At 47.5% G+C, this 20684-nt stretch overlaps 2 protein-coding genes and 1 long non-coding RNA gene across 4 annotated transcripts; 2 read left to right on the forward strand and 1 right to left on the reverse strand.

Annotated features, from left to right (window-relative positions):
• Positions 1–111: 111 nt before the first annotated feature.
• On the reverse strand, positions 112–4216 carry LOC136544486 (glucan endo-1,3-beta-glucosidase 4-like). The gene is made up of 5 exons (XM_066536640.1): positions 4021–4216; positions 2377–2508; positions 921–1844; positions 808–835; positions 112–673 (listed from the first exon to the last, which is right to left on the reverse strand). The coding sequence occupies exons 2-5, from the start codon at positions 2444–2446 to the stop codon at positions 340–342; spliced, it is 1356 nt and encodes a 451-aa protein (XP_066392737.1). The 5' UTR covers positions 2447–2508; positions 4021–4216; the 3' UTR covers positions 112–339.
• Positions 4217–8435: 4219 nt separating this feature from the next.
• On the forward strand, positions 8436–10045 carry LOC136498420 (uncharacterized). Its single transcript, XR_010769620.1, has 3 exons — positions 8436–8770; positions 8878–8946; positions 9640–10045. It is a non-coding gene; the product is annotated as an uncharacterized lncRNA (long non-coding RNA).
• A 6650-nt stretch (positions 10046–16695) lies between these two features.
• Positions 16696–19920, forward strand: LOC136498426 (serine/arginine-rich SC35-like splicing factor SCL33). 2 transcript variants are annotated; one of them, XM_066494364.1, is made up of 6 exons: positions 16696–16840; positions 17716–17867; positions 18374–18451; positions 19012–19176; positions 19297–19425; positions 19524–19920. In XM_066494364.1, the coding sequence occupies exons 2-6, from the start codon at positions 17722–17724 to the stop codon at positions 19648–19650; spliced, it is 645 nt and encodes a 214-aa protein (XP_066350461.1). In that variant the 5' UTR covers positions 16696–16840; positions 17716–17721; the 3' UTR covers positions 19651–19920. The 2 variants fall into 2 exon arrangements, with proteins under 2 accessions (XP_066350461.1, XP_066350466.1); XM_066494369.1 differs by lacking the exons at positions 16696–16840; positions 17716–17867 and adding an exon at positions 18710–18817 and having other exon boundaries at positions 18434–18451.
• Positions 19921–20684: the final 764 nt, after the last annotated feature.

The raw sequence follows: 20684 nt of genomic DNA on the forward strand, positions 1-20684 counted from the left end.
GGGTAGGCATATCGATGCAAAAAACAGGATGCTACATCCTACATTTCTGATTCCAAACCTGTAAAAATGTAATTTATCATTGTACTAAAGATTTGTGTCGTCATACATACATATATCCATGCGCTCATCTCATCAGAACCAAGGCACCCTGACTGTCCCAACTCACATACATACAGATATTCGCTTCATATTTACGACTTCTATACATAATAGAAATCTGATCTGACACTGGCATCTACATGACCAGTAGCTCAATAATCAAGAACATGTTGTGACACGAGAGAAAAGGGATGTCTAGTCTCTGCTAGAGGTAATAATCCAGATATCTGCGTCGGTAATTCACATCGCATCCAAGGACACAAGAAGAACGGCGACGGCAGCGGCGGACAGAGCCGTCAAGCCGGCGCGAGACAACCCACGGGACACGCCGTTGTAAGGGTTGAGCGTGCCGCTCGGCCCGAACGACCCGGTGCCATTGAAGGAACCCGGCGGGGTGCCGAATCCGGGTCCAAAGCCGCCTCCAGCTGGCGGGGTGAAGCCGGACGGAGGGGTGAACTCCGACGACGGCGGGGGGGTGGAGCCGACTGGAGGCGTGAAGCCCGTCGGAGGGGAGAGGCTGGTCGGCGGGCTCGCGCCCACCGGCACGCTCGAGTTGGAGCCTCCCGCCGTGGAGCTGAAACCGCAACGCGTGCCAAGAAAACGAGATCACGTCAGACTGTCAGTCTAGCAAGCGTTCCGAGTGGTTGGCAGAACATAACAGAACTGGTGCTTGCAGAAATTGCAGAGTTTGATATAAACCGTGCTCACCTTCCCTCGAAAACGCAAGAGCCTGAACCTGAAACGAGCAGTCACACGAAGGCGTTAATCAGTGCTCACGAACACTGCTCAATCTCTTGAGGTAAAAAGGAAAAGAAAAATACTTGGGTCATTGGTGGTGGTGGTGGCAGTGCCGTTGAAGGAGCAGGTGGCGCCGGTGCTGGCCATCTTCTGGTAGTAGTCGTTGTAGGCGTAGGACGCGAGCGCCGGCAGGTTGTTCTGCTGGTAGCAGGCGCCGCCGGGCTGGATGGCGGAGCAGTCGGCGTGTCCCGGCCCGCACGCAAAGTTGAGCCCAGCCTGCAGCGCCGCCGGGTCCGCGTTCTGCAGCGCCACGCAGAACGTCCCCGTCGCCAGCGACCGCCGCTGACCACCCGCACCCGGGTAGCCGTAGCCGTATCCGTAGTAGTAGTACGGCACCACCACCACGCCGCCGGCGGCCGCGAGGTCCGCCGCGATCACGGGGACGCGCGAGACGCCCAGCGCGCGCATCGCGGCGTACGCGGAGTCGACCTTGGCGTCGCTGGCCTCCGACGGGCGCGACTTGAGGAACAGCGGCGAGCCGGACGACTCGAGGAACCGCAGGACGTGGGCCACGACGCCCGACCACGCCGGGTCGGCCAGCGCCTCGCCGGACAGCGCGCTGGACACCTTGACGCGTCCGCCGAAGCCCGCGGCGGCGAGGGCCGAACGGAGGTTGACCATCGCCGGAACCAGGAAGTAGGCGCTGCTGCCCGGGGAGCTCGCCAGCAGCACGTCGTCGCCCGCCAGGACGTGCGTGATCCTGGTCGCAGGGAGGAACCGCGCGACGTTGGCGGCGACCCAGAGGTCGGCCTCCTCCTGGAACTCGGCCACGTGCTCCAGCTGCTCGTTGGGGATGGTGACCATCACCTCTGCGTCGTCGATGCCTGCCAGGGAGCTCAGCAGCTGAGGGTCGGCTCCGCACACGCGAGCTTGCCTTGTCTGCTTAGACTGAACGATCTTGGCGAACTCCGACGGAGAGTTTTCTGAAGCCATCATCAGTACTACACCTGCGGGTTTGTGAAAAATAGAAATTTGTACTGTAATATAAGTAAATCCGGCTTTAGCCCAAATAGCAATGCATCCCAATACACTGTAATTCAGACTTCAGTATTTCAGAGCAGAATTTTAGACGAAATTAATTACTGGTTACACGTGCCAAACAGCATCATTGATTTTATAAAACGAGATAATAGTGAGAAGATCGTTCAGATAAACTTGGGCATGGCACAAGTGTCCTTACGCCTTTGTTGACTCGAGATAAGGCATGGAAAGGGTGTAAAAGGCACAAGCATATCCCTACCCCTTTGTAGCTTATGAAAAAAAAAGGCCCCTTGCAATCCTCTACACTTTATTCAGTTATCGGCATACATGACATGCATGCATTTCTAGCGAAGTAAAGCATCTTTGGGGACACAAAAGAAAGTCGTTTTTAGGGATGACAGAAAAGGATAAAGAAAGAAAAGTGAGGAAGGAACCCGGTGCCACTGAAGACTCGAGGGGAAAAGGCGTCAAAACCTGCGTAGAACGTAACATACATACCTGATGCGTTGCAGAGAAGGAAGGCGAGGGAGAAGAAGAAGATGCATCCCTTCCATCGTTTCTGCAACATCCTCGCACCCCCCAAGATGTGCAAGCGAAGGCCTTGGGTTGTGCTAGCGACTCCTCCGATAACTGAAATTGTCAGCTCGACGGTATTCAGAGTTCAATGCTGAGATAACTGAAAAATATATACTCCTCTGTTGAAGAATATACAATATTTTAATTTTAACTCAAAATTTAACCAAGTAATAAGAGAATACATCAATATCTATTACAGAATGAAATGAGTTTTGTTGAATTTAACATGAAACATGTACTAATAGTGTATATATTTCATATTGCAGATATTAATATATTTTTCTAAAAAATTGATCAAATTAGAAGTCTGACCTAAAACAAAATTAAAATTGCATGTACCTTGGAACTTAAGGAATAGTATTTACTTTCTGATGGCAACCAGATAAAAGCAGCCATTTGACTTACGTGTGTATCCTATGAAATTTTATGCTTTCTCCGATTACAGTTTATTTTTTAGAATCAACTTATGTCAAAAATCTCGAAATCTTGTTAAAAATAAAAAATTAACATCTACAAGTTCAAATACATGAACTTGGAAAACATATTTAATAGAGAATTTGATATTATCTGCAGTGATGTACGTTTGTAGACTGTTTCAAAAGCTAGGAAAGTTCTACTCCCTCCATCCAAGAAAAATGCAATTCTAGATTTGGAGCAAGTCAAAAAAAAAGTTTGTGAACAATTTTATAGAAAATAACATCGACATTTATGGATTAGAATTTGAAACGAAGAGAGCAGGGCAGTTGTGTAGAGAGTCGTGTGACACCAAAACATGCTACTATTAAAGACTAATTAAGCTAGTGAGACAGCGCGTGTCAAGATCATAGGCAGGTTAGGTTGCAGATGTTTCGAGTTCCATGCAGAGGTGGAAGCGGAAGCAACCACAATCCAACAGCAACGTGTATGTATCACTGTCAGCGCACGGCGCAGTATGTGCGACGTCACAGGGGAAGCGAAAGAAGGAAGGAAATAATTGAGATGCGAATACGGACCGGAACTCGCTGCTGATATGCTATGCAGACTCTTCTGGTGTCAGTATCTGGCCAAGAGCATCGCCCAAGTGTCACTCAGGCTGAGTGAAGGTGAGGACCCATGCGTCCGTCTATTCCAGATGGGGTTGGTGAACTAAAACACCTAATCGAAGTAGTTTGTGAGCAGTGACTGTTGCCTTGCCTATGGAATGAAGAAGATGAAGTAGCCTTGCCAGCATGGTGGTTGTTACCGGGCCAGAGAAGATAAGGAAAAATTCATCTGATTTGATTTGCGGTTCGGCAAGGCAGCAGCCAGTGTGGTGTGATCAGCGCTGGCAGTGCATGGATTGCAGCACTAGGAGATCGAACGATAAACGAAGAAGGCGCAGTGCAAGAACCTAAGAGCTGCTGAATGGAAACAGAGTAGGTTGCAAGCGAGGGGAAGGAAACATGCGGCATGCCCAGAACTAAACTAGAGAAGAGGAGGAGGAATTACACAGACGAGAAATAAATAAGAGAGGAAAGGAGAAGCTAGAAAGCAAATAGCAGGCAGGCGATGAGGATCGCAAGAAATGGGGGGAAGCCATGGGCGTACCTCGGGCTGAAGCTCCCGTTTCCCGATGGGCTCCGATCCTATCGCCTTCCTTTAGCTTGCTTCTCCCGGACGAAACGAAAGCCTCGATCGGAATGCTTATTAATTTGGTGAAGCGAGCAGGTGGCTGGCAACCGCGGAGAGGAGCAGGGGCGTGTGGGTATGTTGCACTAGGGGCCGGGGAGGGAAGCTTGGAAGCTGAGGCTCCTCTGGCTTTATACGCACAGCAGCGCCAGGTGCAGGCAAATGAGCAGAGCAGGGTCGAGCGCGCGATTAGGACGTTGGAGATGAGGCGGTGGGTGCAGCGGCCAAAGAAAACGAAAACGGCATTGGCTTTCTCTTGCGATACGATATGTTGGCGGTAGTCCTGCGGGTAGGATCGCGGCGGCCACTCCTGGCACGCACGTATCAACTGAGCCGCCGGTGTCGCCGAAAGATGGACGAGTCACAAATTATTTTCAATTTCAATTCCTTGCGGGCTGCGGCAGAATGGAATGCCAGATGCAGAATCCCTTTTTAGGCAGCTTTCTTTACCGAGTAGGAGTATTCACCGTGTTCGTGGGTACAGTGTTTTCCTCTCACGACGAACCAGCATCGCTTATCAACCCAAAAACTTATCGGCGAACAGGCCGATTGCATACAGGTTAAGGACTCTTCGGTTAGGATAGTTGCGAGGAATCAATCCGGCTAGTGAAAGCTATACTACAAATTAAAGTAACGAGTCCGGCCGGAATTCTTGCTTGGCTTCATTCCGGAGAAACGAAACGGGGCCTAAGTGGGGAAGCAAGAACTGGCTGATAGCTAACGGAAGCTCCCCGAGCTAAAGTCGACGATTACAGGCACGCGGCACAAACTGCTCCAAAGAAAGAATAGGGAGGGAGTTCGACCGGCCACCGCATCTATCGGCGCGGGCGCGGCGGCCGTTCCGAGCAGGTGGCCATCCACGCATCAGCTTCCTTTCCTCTTCCAACCAAACTTCGTTTCCCCGTCTCACGAGCTACATACACATACACATCGCCCTCCCGCCCTGCTTTTAGCTTGTGTCTGCTCCAGAGCGAAACCATTCCGAGCTAGCAAAGCAGCAACAGGCCAACAGCATCCACGCCAGATCATCCGCCCTTGTTTGCGTGCGTGCGTCCACTCAGGTGACGGCGCGCCGCTAGCCACGGATGGGATGTTCATCCACCCATCCATCATGCGGGCTAATAACTTTAGAATTGCATCAATCATCATAAGTGGAATCCAAAGGCTAAGTTTTCCTATGAATTATGGATAAGTCTCAGCCTCAAGTAGAGCGCCACGAGTGCTTGCTGCGTCCTGCCTTTCGATTGCTGACGGGGTTCTCACATGCAGGCACACAGCAAAGATACACCCACTCTGTCGGCCCCTACTTTACATTAATATCATCCTTTCTTCTGTAAGATAGATCCTAATCCATCTTAATTACTCCATCCGTCCTATAATATAGTGCATTCTAGCATTCAAAATTTGTCCTCAAATATAATGCGTTCTAGAGGACAAAAATCAGTTTTACATTAAATATTTTTCATTTATCAACCCATCACTATTAATCACGTTAATGATAGCGTCTGATTAGGAAATAAATTAAGGGTACATGCTTCTTTTACGTTCTCTCTTAATCTGTCTTAAAATTCCTAGAATACACTATATTACATGACATAGGGAGTATCTTACCGTTACTAATTGATGCTTTTCAATGGAAATCTCGTGCCTTAATCCTTATGAAACATACTAGAAAAAGAAAAGAATGGTCGGAAACATTTGGCCATAAATTCAACGAACTTTAATCCACGTTGGATCTATTCTGTTTTCTAAAAAGTACCCACGTGTAAGCCTATAAACTAGCATCGAAACTACCCACCTATAGCTTTACGAATGATAATCTAAAGCAACCCCTTCAATTACTACGTATCTAATGTATCCACCTTTGCCATTATTAAAAGGCTTTAAGCAACCTTGTAAAGTTTGGAACCATATACACGGCTACTTAAGAGGTATTTTTCGTAATAGTAATTTTGAGTAATTTGAATATAAATTTAGAAGTTTATTTAAACTTTTAATAACAATGACAAAGATGGATAATTAGTGTAGATTAGAGAATTTTTAATTTACTTTTGTATTGATAGCATACGTGGATAACTTAGATGTGTATGTAAGGGTTTAATTATTTTATGTATTTTTTATATAATGGAAGAGGTTAGTGGTTTAGAAGCAAATAAAATCACTTTCCTATTCTATGATCACTTACAGAGTGTTTGGTTTAGGGAATTAACCCATTTTAAATGGGATGATACATCATGAGTCAATTTCTAAATTCAATGAAATGATTATATTTCTCATACTAGTACTAGTTAATAGCCTGTGAGGATTGAGGTGGTAATGGATGAACCCATTATATTCCGCAAACCAAACAGAAAAATTAGAGAACGAGATGATAGAGTACTTCATTCCACAAACCAAATGAACCCTTTTTTTTTAAGGGAAACCAAACGAACCCTTAATTTACGAAACCCATGGTTCGACAAAGGAATTCTAACTTGACACGTAAACTCGTGAAAAATAACGAATAATATCTCTGCTATTGCAGTGTACAGGTAGTTTCTAGTAAGAAAAGATACCTAACATCTCGCGGATGATCGACCAGCCTAACTTTTGTGGTACTAAAAAAAAAAGAAGAGTATTCCTAATACTACGCGGTACGCATCCAGTCGCCGTCAAGGTAAGTCGAAGACGTAAGAACATTGTCGTGCCAAACAAAGGCAGCGACGCAAGCCTTCGGGATCGCGAGATGCCTGCGATCAAAGGAAACTTTGCGCCTCCCAGAGCGGACAAGAGAGAAAAGAACCTTTGGTTCCTCCTCCTCCCATGCTCCCGCACACGTACACTATCGGCTTCGCAAATCGCAATGGCTGGTGACAAATGGCAATCTGAACGTGGTAGCCTCCTCTGGACTCTGGAACCTGCGTTGCTGTGGTGGTTTTCATTATCGAAAATAAAAATTTATAGGAGGTCATGGATAAATAGGATAAGCAAGATATATCGGAAATATCGGACCAAATTCAAAAAAAAATCAAATTGTTTTGAAAAAATTCCGTAGAATTTGACTTGAAACTATTCCTAAGCTATTAAACATCACTTGTTCACAGATAAAAACAAGAATAAAATATTATAGTGTGGGATTGTCGCACGGCTGAATTTGGGTTGTCTGTGTGGAAGCAGGAAAGAAGGAAAAAATTTGGCCAATGTCAAATTTTATCGGACCTCGTGGATAGAAAGGAAATTTCGAAAATTTTCGTGAATTTCGGCCGATAAAAAAACCTTGGCTGCACCTCCTCTTTTGTCGAACTTTATTTATGAAATGAACAGGTGTACGTAAGCATATGCGCCATGCTCATTTGGCCTGGTTTGGCTTATAAGCCATGACTGAAAGTATTGTTGGCTAGTTTGGTGTGAAAGAAAAATATTGTTCATTGATTGATAAGTCATGGTTTATAAGCCAAATACGACCAAACGAACAGTCTGATGGCTTCCGAGCTCTTTTCAAGTTTTGTCTTCTTGCCTAGATACCTAACAGATTGCTTTTCATTCGTTCGCCTTTGCACCAAGAGAGACTCCGCGACGATATTACCACAATATACTATATACCAAACTTAATAAAAAGGAAAACAAGGATAAATCTGTTAAAAAAAAGCAAGGATAAAAAATGAGAGAAACGATCCGGAGTCAGGACTATGCCACGCCTCCTTTGTGGGGGAAACACGTAGAAGAAATATATGAAAAACTCGCTGCCATGAGAAAAAAAAATGTGAGAAAGATTTTGTCTAACCCTATTTTAGGCTTTTGGTCCTGTTCTTCAGCATTACTTCAGCGGTGTTTTTCAACGAACAAATAGTGTCTTTCTCTCGCAATGGATCAACATCCGCGGTGGCTAAATTTCAGCGAAACGAATCGTTTTGATGATTTGTAGCCGCCAGCTTATCTTCATCCTCTTCATATTGGGAGATGTTAAAACCCACTTGAGTCCGCTGCCACCAGAGAATTTGGGACTCCGTGGCTCGCTCCCGTGCTGGCACATACGCCTCTGACAGTTTTACAGAGAAGCCCTCTATTTGTTTGAAAACTAACCCGCGGTCCAGCTCATCATCCATAAACAGTATCCACGTTGAGATACTTTTCACGTAAACCCCTAATGTAAATTTTATTCTGACATGAAGAAGAGGAAATTCGAGACTTGTTCCTTTTTTGCAGAACCCCGTGATGTTTTGCAGGAAGCCCCCAGCGCGCGCGCCGCGGCAGCCCTGGTCTCATCCGGCACCCCTGCGTTGTCCCTCTGTCTTCGTAGTCTCCTCTCCCCGCCGCCATCGCTGCACCTCCGCCCCTCCCTGCCCTTCCTCCCGCCCACCCTCCACACCGCCGTCGCTCGAGCGTTGAAACCGCACTACCTCTCCAGCATAGGGAAGCGCTGGCGCCATGTGAGATCTAGCGTCACGCAGATCGGGCGGACCTCGCCGGTTCCCACGGAGGCCATGGTCAGCGCCAGATAAGGAAGCGCTAGCTCATCCCTGCCGTCTCCTCCCCGCGCCCTCTTCTTCCCGGCATGAGTGCCATCATGGCTCGAGCATGGGAAGCCATGCGGCCTCTGTGGCATGTGGGAGCTTGTGAGATCCGCCAGTGCGCAGATCAGGCGAAAGTCCCATTGCCATCCCCCTTCTCTCCCCCGAAGAGGCTCAAGGTGAGAAATGTGGGGGCTTTTAGGTCCTAGGGTTTGGTGGGGAGGGATTTGGACTTGATCTCATGGATTTTTTATGCTTTGGTGCTTCATGGCTGCCGACACGGCAGATCCGGCAGCTGGAGCCTGGCGTTGGGTCGGATCTAGCACCACGGCATGCTTGCCGCGGTTCTTGGCAGGTGAGCTCACGATTGGTTAGTTTGATTCGAATCCTGCCGAATGTTGATTGATTTACCTGTGAATTTGTGATGCATCTTCAAAGTCACGGTGTTGAGCTTCACAACGACCAAGCGGCCAGGGCACACTATTTCTAATCAACTTGCGTCTATCAAAAGTATAATCTAGATCTTTGGTTGTAGAAGAGCTTGAAACGCATTTCACCAATGTACACTAACATAGGAGTACCATTTTGCCCTTATCTGCATTTGGTCAGGCTAATCTTTGGACTACCATTGAACATTTCATTTCTACAATCACTCTACAGGTGGAACTTCTGCATCTTTCTAATGGCTCTGGTAGTCTGGTCCAAATATGAATGCTAATGTTTCTTCTTTAGGGGTCAGGCATGCTTCTGCTAATTTTTTTCATATGCATATATAACTTTGGCTAGGTAATATTTATGATCTAAATCGTGTATCGTGTTGTACTGAAATTAGAAATTTACTCTGTATAGTATTGGTTTAAAAGTTTAAAATCATATGCATTAATAAAACAAATAGTTCAAATGGCACAAAATGATTATGTACAAAGTAGCCACCTGTATTTTAAAGCTTCACACATTGAACAAGATATGATGGTATTGATATGAAGTGGTGATGAAGGATCCGCTTCTTGTCCTGACTTATGTGGTAATATTTTCGCATCGATTGCAGGATTTTTTTCCCCTCTAGGCTTACCTGAATTAGATGGCGGTGACGTGCTATCTGATGGTGCTTTCTGGTCGTTAGCTAAGACACTTGTGGAAGAAATGCTGACGAGTCCTGCTGTGATATTGTCAGCGGAAGCAGCTCTGCAACGGCTAAAGCCAGACCGGGTCGTTCGGATCACAACGCCCAGCGCGCACTCGTCGCGTCTCCGCGCGCACTCGCCGCGCCCACAACTGGATCACCACGTCCACGCGAGCCCGGTCTCCACGGCGCCCATGCTCCCGCTCTGTGCGCTCGCCCGCTCTCGTATGTAACGCTCTCGCATGTACAGGCTTGGCCAAAGGCTACGATTGTAATCTATATATGTACACGCCATATGATCAATAGAAGTTGTCCAGTTGATCAATACAACTCTACATGGTATCATCGTCCAAGGTTCTATTAGAGCATCCCTTTGCCACATCTTCTTTCCGCTGCTCCAATGGCGCCCTCCTCCCACCACTCCGACTCCTCTTCGGATCCAGGGCATCTCCATCCGCCACCACGGCCCTGTCATCCTCGACATGGACGAGGGGAACTACGGGCAGTGGCGCCACTTCTTCGATTCCACCCTCGGCAAATTCGGGCTCGAGGGCCATGTTCGTTCCCCCACCCCGTCCTAGGAACGCGATGGCGAGTGGCGTAGGGTTGATTCCTGCGTCGTCAACTGGATCCTCACCACCGTCTCCAAGGGCGTCTTCGACATCGTTCGCCACGATCGCCACAACGCTTTCTTCCTGTGGCACGTCGTCGAAGGGTTGTTCCAGGACAACAAGCTGCAGCGCGCCGTGTACCTGGAGACCGGGCTGCGCACCCTGCAGCAAGGCGACATGTCCATGAACGACTACTGCACCAAGTTGAAACGGATCGCGGATTAGCTGCGACATCGGCCATCCCGTCTCCGAGCCGAGTCAAGTGCTCAACCTCCTTCGCGGCCTCAATCCCCGATACTGCTACGTCAAGCCGGTGATCACGTCCAAGTACCCGTCGCACTCCTTCTAGAGCGCCCGCTCCTTCCTCATCCTCGAGGAGCTCAGCGCTCAGCACGACGCCAACGCCGAAGCTGTCCAGGCCCTCGCCGTGACTCACGACGACAACTCCAGCGGCTCCTCCAACTCGGCGTCCACCGGCCACAAGGACAGGTCTTCTTCCTCCACCGCGCCCCGATCCAACAGCGGCGGCAACAACCGTTCCAACAACCACCAAGATCGGCGCCGTGGCCGAGGTCGCGGCAACGGTGGCGCGCCGCGACCCAACAACTCCACCGCGCAGTCCGCGCCATGGGTCGTGGGCTACAATCCCTGGCAAGGCATGGTGCAGGCCTGGCCCATGCCTTTTTGCTCCCCCAGAGCCGGCGTTCTGGGACCCCGTCTGCCGTTCCAGCCACGGTAGGCCATGGCGGCCACGGTAGGCAATGGTGCTCGTATGTCGGTCACACATCAAGCACAAACATTCATTCCTACTGCCACCTCCCCTCTCCGATTAAATGTTCTTATTTCCCCTAACCTCATTAAGAATTTGATCAGTGTTCGCCGCTTAACTCGTGACAACAATGTTTCTATCGAGTTTGACCCCTCTGGTTTCTCTATCAAGGATCTTCCTACCAGGGCGGAGATGCTCCAATCTGAAAGCAGCAGCGACCTCTACCCCCTTCGCCTTCCACACCACCAAGCCCTCACTGCTTCATCGGCAACATCTCTGTGGCATCGGCGGCTAGGACACCCCGGACACCCCATCACTTCTCAAATTTTACATACTTTTCCTTTTCAATGTAATAAATCTGATGCTCATTCATGTTCTTCTTGCCGGCTGGGGAAACATGTTCGTCTTTCCTTCGCTGAATCTGCATCACATAATTTTTTTTGCTTTTCAACTAGTTCATTCAGACGTATGGACGTCTCCAGTTCTTAGTCATTATGGTTATAAGTACTATGTCGTTTTTTATGATTATAGCCATTACTTATGGGCAATTCCACTTCGAAATAAATCTGATGTTCTTCCCACTGTTCGTTCCTTTATTTCCTATGTCCACACTCAATTCCGTCTGCCCATCGTCGCCTTCTAGACAGACAATGGCCGGGAGTATGACTCTACCGCCATGCGTCTGCTCCTCTCCTCTCTCGGCACGCAACTGCGTCTATCCTGCCCCTATACTTCACAGCAGAACGGGAAGGCCGAGAGAATTCTACGAACTATTAACGATTGTATTCGCACTATGTTAATTCACAGTGCAGCACCGCTGGTGTTCTGGGCTGAAGCGCTGGCCACGACGACCTACCTGATCAACCGTCGTCCACACCTATAGCGACGCCGACTGGGCCGGTTGTCTAGACACGCGACGTTCGACTTCAGGGTTTTGCGTCTTCCTCGGCAATTCACTCATCTCGTGGTCATCCAAGCGACAAACCACGGTGTCAAGGTCGAGCGCCGAAGCTGAGTACCGCGCCATCGCCAACGCCATCTCCGAGTGCTCTTGGCTTCGACATCTTCTTGGCGAGCTCCTCTGCAAGGTTCCGTCAGCGACTATGGCTTTTCTGCGACAACATATCTTCAGTTTACATGTCCAGGAACCCTGTCCACCACCGGCGAACCAAGCACATTGAGCTAGACATCCACTTCGTCCAGGAAAAAGTGGCCATTGGAGAGCGTCGCGTCACACACGTTCCCAGTGCGCGGTAACTCGCTGATGTGTTCACCAAAGGGCTGCCTTCAGCGTTCTTCGACTTTAGAGACAGCCTCTCCGTCACCGCGCTTGACGTCGAGACTGCAGGGGGGGTGTCAGCGGAAGCAGCTCTGCAACGGCTAAGCCAGACCGGGTCGTTCGGATTACAATGCCTAGCACACACTCGTCGCGTCTCCGCGCGCACTCGCCGCGCCCACAATTGGATCACCGCGTCCACGCGAGCCCGGTCTCCACGGCGCCAGTGGCGTAGCCACATGGTATGCCGGGTATGCACCGGCATACCCTGCAAACCTAGCTAGCAGTAGTATATATATTATTATATTGTATATACGTTGTATTTGTTAAAAAGAAAAAAAAGAAAAAAAACATACGTGGACACCATCGCGTGATGACAAGAGGCCCATATGATGCACTGACGTGGCCCATGTGGCAAGGGAACTCAAATTCTCTAAAGTTCAAACGTCCGGTATGTGCGCTCCGTATACGTTCGAATTTCCTAATTTAATCTCGATCAGACGGGGAGCCACGGAGGAACACGTGCGTCGCCGCCTGACAGGTGAGTCGGCTGGCCATGACCCCTGGTGCCCTGCCGCCCTCCGCCATGCTCTAAATGCTAGATCGGAGGATCGCCATCTTATTCCCACGTCCTGTCTGCAGAATATACGGTTGCGCCAGCCAGGACTTATCGTCTTGATTCACTATTTTGGTTAGGTAAATTTTAATCTTTGCTCTTCGTGTTTTTTAGAAAATTATTTTCTACATTCATAGCTACATTCATAGCCAGTTGAACCTTCTAATCCTCCATCTGATCAGGTTGAACTAGTGGTGGAAGATCAGTGGTTGATCTGGTTGATGAAGAAGATATAGTAAGACATTCATATTTCTTAGAAAGCGTCGAATAAAACAGTCTAAAAAAATAGCATTGTAAGCCTCTGGTACTCTTTTATGCCTATATTTAAACTATCGGTATGACTTTTGAACTATTTATATTGTATCTAGTAGATGGTTTCAACTTAATCCTTGAATTTAAGCCTTATCATATTACTTAGTGCATGTATACCAAATCAAGTTGTAAAATTTACAATTGTTACTGAATTGCTAAAATGGATTTACCAAATTATATATGAAATATTTTTTTAGCGGCATACCTAAAGTTAAAATCCTAGATTCGCCTGCATGGCGCCCACGCTCCCGCTCTGTGCGCTCGCCCGCTCTCACATGTAACGCTCTCGCATGTACAGGCTTGGCCACAGGCCACGATTGTAATCTATATATGTACATGCCATATGATCAATAGAAGTTGTCCAGTTGATCAATACAACTCTACAGATATGCTGTTAGTTCAAGAAGTAAGGAAACATATTGCTTCGTCTCTCAAAAAAGAGCAGGCACATGAAAGACCATTCTTTAAGGCAATCAATGTGAAGAAAGGTATTACTGATAACAGAAGGGGGAACACATCCTAAAGCACACCAGGGAAAAAATGATGCCTCTGATCATGTGAGTTCCCTTCATGGTCTACTAAATCAAAGTAGTTCTACATGCAGGCTATTTATGGTGGTTGCCCATGTCAATATTTTTGCAGGTACAAATTCATACGAAGTGAAATAGAAATTTCTCTAGCAATGATATTTTTTGTGTGCTTCGATTGCCTCTCTAGAATGTCAAACAACTTCAGCTCAGACTCGACAGGTAGAGTCTTCTAATTGAAAAGTTTTGTGACTGTAGCTCCCTCCTTCCTATATTCATGTAGATTTTCTGTTTGACAATATATGTGAAGGTGTCAGGAGGGATAAGTAGCGGTTCAGATACTGAAGGTGTGGACTTTAAACAATGTAAACAGTTCCTCTTGCATTGATTGATTATTGTGATTGTTTATTAGATTTGATAATTGTTGTACAATCTGCAGTGGCTAGAAAGCAAAGTACTGGTCTTTTGGAAAAAGAGCTTGCTGCTACAACCAACAGGATCTGTCAAGGAACAATGTAGATTCGTGCTGAGCTGCTACAACTAACAGGACACTGCTGCTAACAAACTGACAAAAACAACTCTCTTACTTATCCTAATCTTAGGTGTTGACTCCACGCAGATATTGAGAGTTACTATATTAATGTCTGCTTAGATATTGACATTATCATTTAGTTATAAAGCAATGACTATCAAACTTTGATAATAACTTCCATTCTTTAGGCCATTGTAGGGCGCCCGAAGGGCGCCTAATGTTCTAGTATACGTTTAAAGTGGCTAGCACTAGGAAAATCATAAACTCTCTCCATTTCTGAACGTAATTTTTTTTATAAGATAAGATTTTAGTTTGTCATTCTTTTTAACTTAACCTGTATATACAACACAGACTGATAACCTATGGCTGACATTACTAGAGTAATAGTAGAAAAAGATTCCTTAATACATAACTTTCACTATATGAAATAGTATACTTTAAAAAAAATTCAGGACAATCATATATTGAACACAATTCCAGAGACCTTGAACCTGTTTTGGGCCTAATCCCATGATCTATAGGCCCACGCCGAGCCCAAACGAGTATATAGCCCAACAACGTGGCCCTCCACATACGCAGCCCAACTGTTGTACCGACCCGAATCCAACAACTCCATGTCGTTTCCCCTTCTCTAATTAAAACCGCACGGCCCGGGGACTGAGCCTCAGCTCGGATGGTGAGCCCTGCTCGGCTCACTGATTTTTCACCGTGGGATTTATTTCAAAAAAAAAATTGCAGGTTCATGGATACTCGCGTGGCGCTACCATAAAACTACGACGTGTCTGTCGTCTACGAGGTTCGTGTGACTTTGGTGATTTTCAGAAGAACGCTTGACATGTATAGGTTGTAGCTTCTAGGGGTGTGCGTGTGTGGTGGTGTAAGGATGTTGTGTTGAGTACAGATACTGCAACTCCTACACTAGGAGTGCCCACCCCGCGCTCCTTGTCTTTCACACACCCGTCGCGGTCGCGTTCGGACCTCGGAAGCTTCGGGGCTTTTACATTTTTACCATTATAAAGATGGGCACTCATCCGAATATCACTCTTAGAATGACACTTACTACTTTACCAGATGAGAGAAGTTTTAGTTTTAGATTTACCATATTTGCGCATGTGGCATGCTACGCCAGCTCGACACGCTGTCGTCTAGTCAGCCTGAGCACGTGAAATGTCGTTGCTACCCCTCCCTTGCTCCTCTCTCTCCATCCCCGACAGCTGAGTCCCGCGGCACCTGTCACTTCCAGGTGGACCCCACTCATCAGCTTCGTCTTCCAGCTCCCGCACCTGGATGGGAGCGCGCATGCTCGACCGCCGCCGTTGGGGCGCATCTCACCGGGGCACGGCCACTGGGGGCGCGGCACACCGGAGTCACGGCCGTTGGGGCGCGGCTCGCCGGGGGCACGACTGCCGGGGCGTAGGCCGCCGAGGCAGGCTCGCGGCCACCGGGGGATGCGTGGGGAGGACCGACGCGTGCGAGCGGTTCGCTGGGGCGCGGGTAGCGCGACTGCCGACAACTACTAGGCGCGTCCGGGAGGCGCATCGTGAGCGCGCTCGGGAGCTGCCGGGACGCGGTCGCTCAAAGTCGTGAACGGAGGGGAAGGCGAGCCACGGTCGCCGGAGCTCGCGAGCGCGGCCGGTGCCCGCGGTTACCAGTGTGGCCACCGCTCGAGCACGAGCTGCCGTGGTCGCGGGGGGCACGAGGCAAGCACGGCCACCGGGGAAGCGGCTGGCGCGGCTGCCGGGAGCGCTCGCAGGCGCTGTCCAGCAGGGCGGCGTCAGCCTCGGGAGCGTCCCGCTCAGGCAGAACCTCTCCAACCTCCTCCGCCTCAAGCTGCTCTACAGGTACGGCGGCATCTACCTCGACGCTGACGTCGTCGTCCTCAGGTCGCTCTCCGACCTCCGCAACGCCATTGGAGCACAGGCCGTGGACGACGCCACGGGCGACTGGAGGCGACTGAACAACGCCGTGATGGTGTTCGACAGGGCGCACCCATGCTGCACGAGTTCATCGCCGATTGGCTGTCTCCGATCTAGGTGCTGGACGAAGCTGACGAGTAGGATCCACTTGGAAGTGACAGGTGCCGCAGGACCCAGCTGTCGGGATGGAGCAGGACCCAGCTGTCGGGACGGAGAGAGAGGAGCAAGGCAGGTAGCAACGATATTTTACATGCTCAGACTGACTAGGCGATAGCGTGTCGAGCTGACGTGGCATGCCACGTGGCGTAAATGTGGTAAATCTAAAACTAAAATTTCTCTCTTCTGGTAAAGCTGTAAGTGTTATTATATGAGTGATATTTGGATGTGTGTTAATGTAAAAGTCCCGGAAGCTTCCGGAGACATGAGACCACCCGTGCCCTAGACAAAAAGAGGCCCGTGCCCTAGACAAAAAGAGGTACGCCTCCGATTCCAGAGGGGAGAGAGATTACGCCGCCCTGATTGCTGATAGTTTGCTGCCAGGAGCCCCGTCTGATTTGCTCCGCCGAGGTGAGCGCTGCCGTGCACTCCCCCGTGGTCTTCCCCGCTTCGAATCTGACGCGGCCGAATGATGTTCGGCGTGTAGTCGATTCGGTCGTTTTCCCTGGTCGAGGAACCCTAGTTCGTTATCGCGTTGCGGGAGGTGGAGCGTCGGCCTGTTGCCTTGGACTGAGGCCTGAGGGCGTGTTCCGCTCACAATTTTGAAAGTGGCGAGCGGATTGAGTGGTTTTATTGCGCAGAGAGGGAGGGGGAGCTCTTTAGATTCTTTTGGGATTGGTCGTTTGCGCCTTGGAGGAGGGCCGTGCGCGTGTTGAAGCTGTTATTTCCCCGGGGAGGGTGGGATGGACGGCAGTCGGCAGTAGATGCGTGCTGGTAGAGTCCCCCAGTAGAATTGTGAGAAGAAAAAGATAGGAAAACTTCGTTTTCTTGGCTTCAATCAAACAAAATATGCACAACACTTAAAAAATATTATTAGTTGTATTTGGTCATACAGATCTACAGCTACCTGTTTCTTCCTATGTTTATGGTTTGTAATATTGCTTAAGTTTATGATAGATGACATGTACGCATGAGCGCTTCTTAAGCAACAGTTTCTAAAACTGATTCTTTTGGTCAGATGATTCTAGATAGAGGATGGAGTTGGATTCCTTGCATATAATAAACAACTAAAGAACCAAGCTGTTTATAACATGTCTTTTGTTTCGGCGGTTGTCCAGAGTGAAGAACTTTATACTTTGGTGCCTGTTTGGGTAGATATATTTTCTTCATGGCCTCGATTCTTTTTGTTCGAAGATGGTCTGATATGTAAATGCATGATATTGTTGAAACGGAATTGCTATTGTGGCGTTTCTAACGAATCTTATTATTTTCTCTTGGTTTCTTAGAAAAACATGGGAAGAAGCTATGATTACAGTCCATCGCCGCCAAGAGGTTACAGGAGAAGAACTCGCAGCCCAAGTCCTCGTGGTCGTTATGGAGGCCGTGGTAGGGACCTCCCAACTAGTCTTTTGGTGAGGAATCTTCGTCGGGATTGTAGGTAAGATTCTCCCTGCTCCTGGATCAGTAGTAGATTGACTTTTCTTTGGTGCTGCTGTCAATAGTTATTGAATTGGTAAAGATAAAATAGGTAATTCGTTATAATATAATATTGGAATTTGTCAAAGGGAATAGAATTAGCAGGCTTGTGAGGACTGAATTCTTAATTTTGCTTAAGACTTCTAGTATATATTTTTTGCAAATAAAAAAAGCATGTTGATCTTTTTTATTTTTCAAATTAGTCCCATGTAATATAGCTCCCGTACAGGATAGATAGAAAAATTGTAAATATACAGTCTGCTACTCTGAAGATTTATAATGCATTCTGCTTCGTAATTTATGTCTTAATGAAGCGTACCCCTCCCTTCCCTGTTTTGACTGAGTTTTTGGTTGCAAAGTCCTTTTTGTTTTCTATGTTTATGAGGTGCTTCCTAATGCATATAACGATGAGAATGGATTATTCTTTGACATTACACAACTGTAACTTGGCTGTTATCACGACTGCAGGCCTGATGACCTTCGTAGACCATTTGGAAAATTTGGCCGCCTTAAAGACATATATCTGCCAAAGGATTACTACACTCGGTAAGACACATTGTCTTAGTTATTGTGAGTGGGCGTTTGCCCATGGACTCTTAGGTGCAACTTGGCGATCTCTACCTGAGCTGTATATAATAAAGTATATTTGCTCCAGAACAGGCTTATGATTGGTGTTGCTTGTTTTTAACATATTAAATATGTTCTTTACAGATTTTTAAAATTATTATGCTCTGTTTCCTTTGGTTTACACTGGATTGCTTTACCCACCCCCTGAGATTAACAGTGAAAGTAACTTTTTTGAAGACGCAAGTCTTAAGAGTACTATTGAAGAAAAGGAAGAAATAGAGGTTTAAAGAGATATGCAAGTTATGAAGAATTTCAAGTGTATCACTAAACACTGATGAGTGCAAGGTCAGCAGCTTAGTGCCTGCTTTACCTTTGAGATTGATTTGTGTATCAATTGAAATTGATTTGTGTGTATCACCATTCTTGGAAGGAAGAGTTCGCAGCATCTTAATTTGATTGTCTATGCAGGGGTTTTCTCCTTAATGGTTCTGAAGCATTGCTATTTTTGGTAAAATACTAAAATTTGCTTTCTGTTTCAGGGAACCTAAAGGATTTGGGTTCATCCAATACTTTGATCCTGAGGATGCTTCTGATGCAAAGTACCATATGGATGGGCAGATGCTGCTTGGAAGGGAAATTACTGTTGTTTTTGCAGAGGAAAACAGGAAGAAGCCTTCTGACATGAGGGCCAGGGAAAGAATGGGGTACTAGTCTTCCCTTATGGTACCATTATATAACTGTGCATTTGTGCATAAGCTATCTATCTGCCATAGCATTTTACGAGGTAAAAGTTAATTTACTCCTGCATTTTGTTACTTCTGTAGTGGCAGAGGCCGTTCTTATGATCGGAGGTTGCACTCAAGGTCACCTGGTTACATCGATTCTCCTAGGGGTAGATCAAGGTCCCACAGCCCAAGCTACTCGCCAGCACCTAAGCGAAAGCACTATTCAAGGTACGACTTGCTTCCATCCCCCTCCTATGTGCTGATGAAAACTCCATGTGCTTGTAATGTCCCAGTTCAATTGATTGGCTCACCTGCCTTCTTGACAGGTCCCCGTCTCCTCGACCTCGAGAGAGATCTGTGTCGCGTTCACCTGCTGACAGCAGATCAAGGAGTGCAAGCCCCAGTGTTAGCAGGTCTCGCAGCAGGCAGAGATCTCTCTCTGTTAGCGAGTGAGGTACCTCAGGGCTCTATGTGACTATCTAGTCACTGTTATGCTGAACCGCATATGTTCCAAGATTATTTTTGTCAGCACCCTCGTGTACTCTAGGAGTTTTGAACATGTATGATGTATTTTGTATTCTGAAATCTCTGATGAGTGAAGTGGATTGTGGAACCAACGAACCTTGATGTTCGACCTGTTGACCACTGCACAGGTGCCCATATGATATGAAGGGTTTTTTTTTTCTGCAATTGATATGGCAGTGTTCAGGTATTCATGGTTCATCCAATCGCCTCTCTTTGGAGCAGGTGAGCTTCTCTGAGAATGTGTATTTGGTTCCTCATTTCCCTTTTCTGAATTGCAGTGAACTTAGTGCTCAAATGTCTCTATGAGGTTTGTAGTTGCATGTTAGCTTTTGTATGGTTTATTTATCCTTGTGATGTATTGTTACATGCGATGGTGCCAGCCCGCTGAGCCCAGAAGTATGGAACGGAAGGCGCAGGGCTGAGAACCTATCACTGGGACTGGGAACAACTTCATCACAGATACTAGTAGTTGAGACTTGAGAGCCACGTCGCAGATACTAGTAGTACGGTAGAAGTGCAATTCCGGGAGTATCTTGAGTTCCTCTCGTTTTTGCTATTTATTCAGTAGCAACTGTTTCTTTGAAAACATTTTTGCAGTTTACTCAGCGGCAACTGTTTCTTTGAAAACGTGAATATTATGTAGGTACTCCCACGGTTTTGGAATTGTAGCCGGACAAGTAGAGTTTTGAACTCATCTTCTCTCTATAGAGTCTGGGACAATGTGGAGAGCGGATTGTGTGATGAGAAAAAAAATAGCCCGGCAATGACGGGGTGAATTGCTTCAACATGACGCGTCGTTGCCCTGCAGCCATGTCAGAGGGAGCAAAACTGAAGACGACTGCAAATTGGGCTTGCTTGGACGTCAAGAACCATGCGTTTTTTCGTTGTGGAAAATCGAACGACAGCTGCAAAAATTGTACTGGAGTATGTACTATATATGCAATGGGAAGAGTTTGGCCCGT

Source organism: Miscanthus floridulus, chromosome 1 (assembly GCF_019320115.1).
Source record: "Miscanthus floridulus cultivar M001 chromosome 1, ASM1932011v1, whole genome shotgun sequence".
NCBI lineage: Eukaryota > Viridiplantae > Streptophyta > Magnoliopsida > Poales > Poaceae > Miscanthus > Miscanthus floridulus.

Excerpts from the sequence above, each read along its gene's own strand:
- LOC136498426 (XM_066494364.1), top strand. The coding sequence starts at position 17,722 with ATGGGAAGAAGCTATGATTACAGTCCATCGCCGCCAAGAGGTTACAGG. Across the intron at positions 17,868-18,373 it reads AATCTTCGTCGGGATTGTAG|GCCTGATGACCTTCGTAGAC; the intron begins GTAAGATTCTCC and ends TCACGACTGCAG. Across the intron at positions 19,426-19,523 it reads AAGCGAAAGCACTATTCAAG|GTCCCCGTCTCCTCGACCTC; the intron begins GTACGACTTGCT and ends CCTTCTTGACAG.
- LOC136544486 (XM_066536640.1), bottom strand. The coding sequence starts at position 2,446 with ATGTTGCAGAAACGATGGAAGGGATGCATCTTCTTCTTCTCCCTCGCC. Across the intron at positions 836-920 it reads CACCACCACCAATGACCCAA|GTTCAGGCTCTTGCGTTTTC; the intron begins GTATTTTTCTTT and ends TGCTCGTTTCAG. Across the intron at positions 674-807 it reads TCTTGCGTTTTCGAGGGAAG|CTCCACGGCGGGAGGCTCCA; the intron begins GTGAGCACGGTT and ends TTGCGGTTTCAG.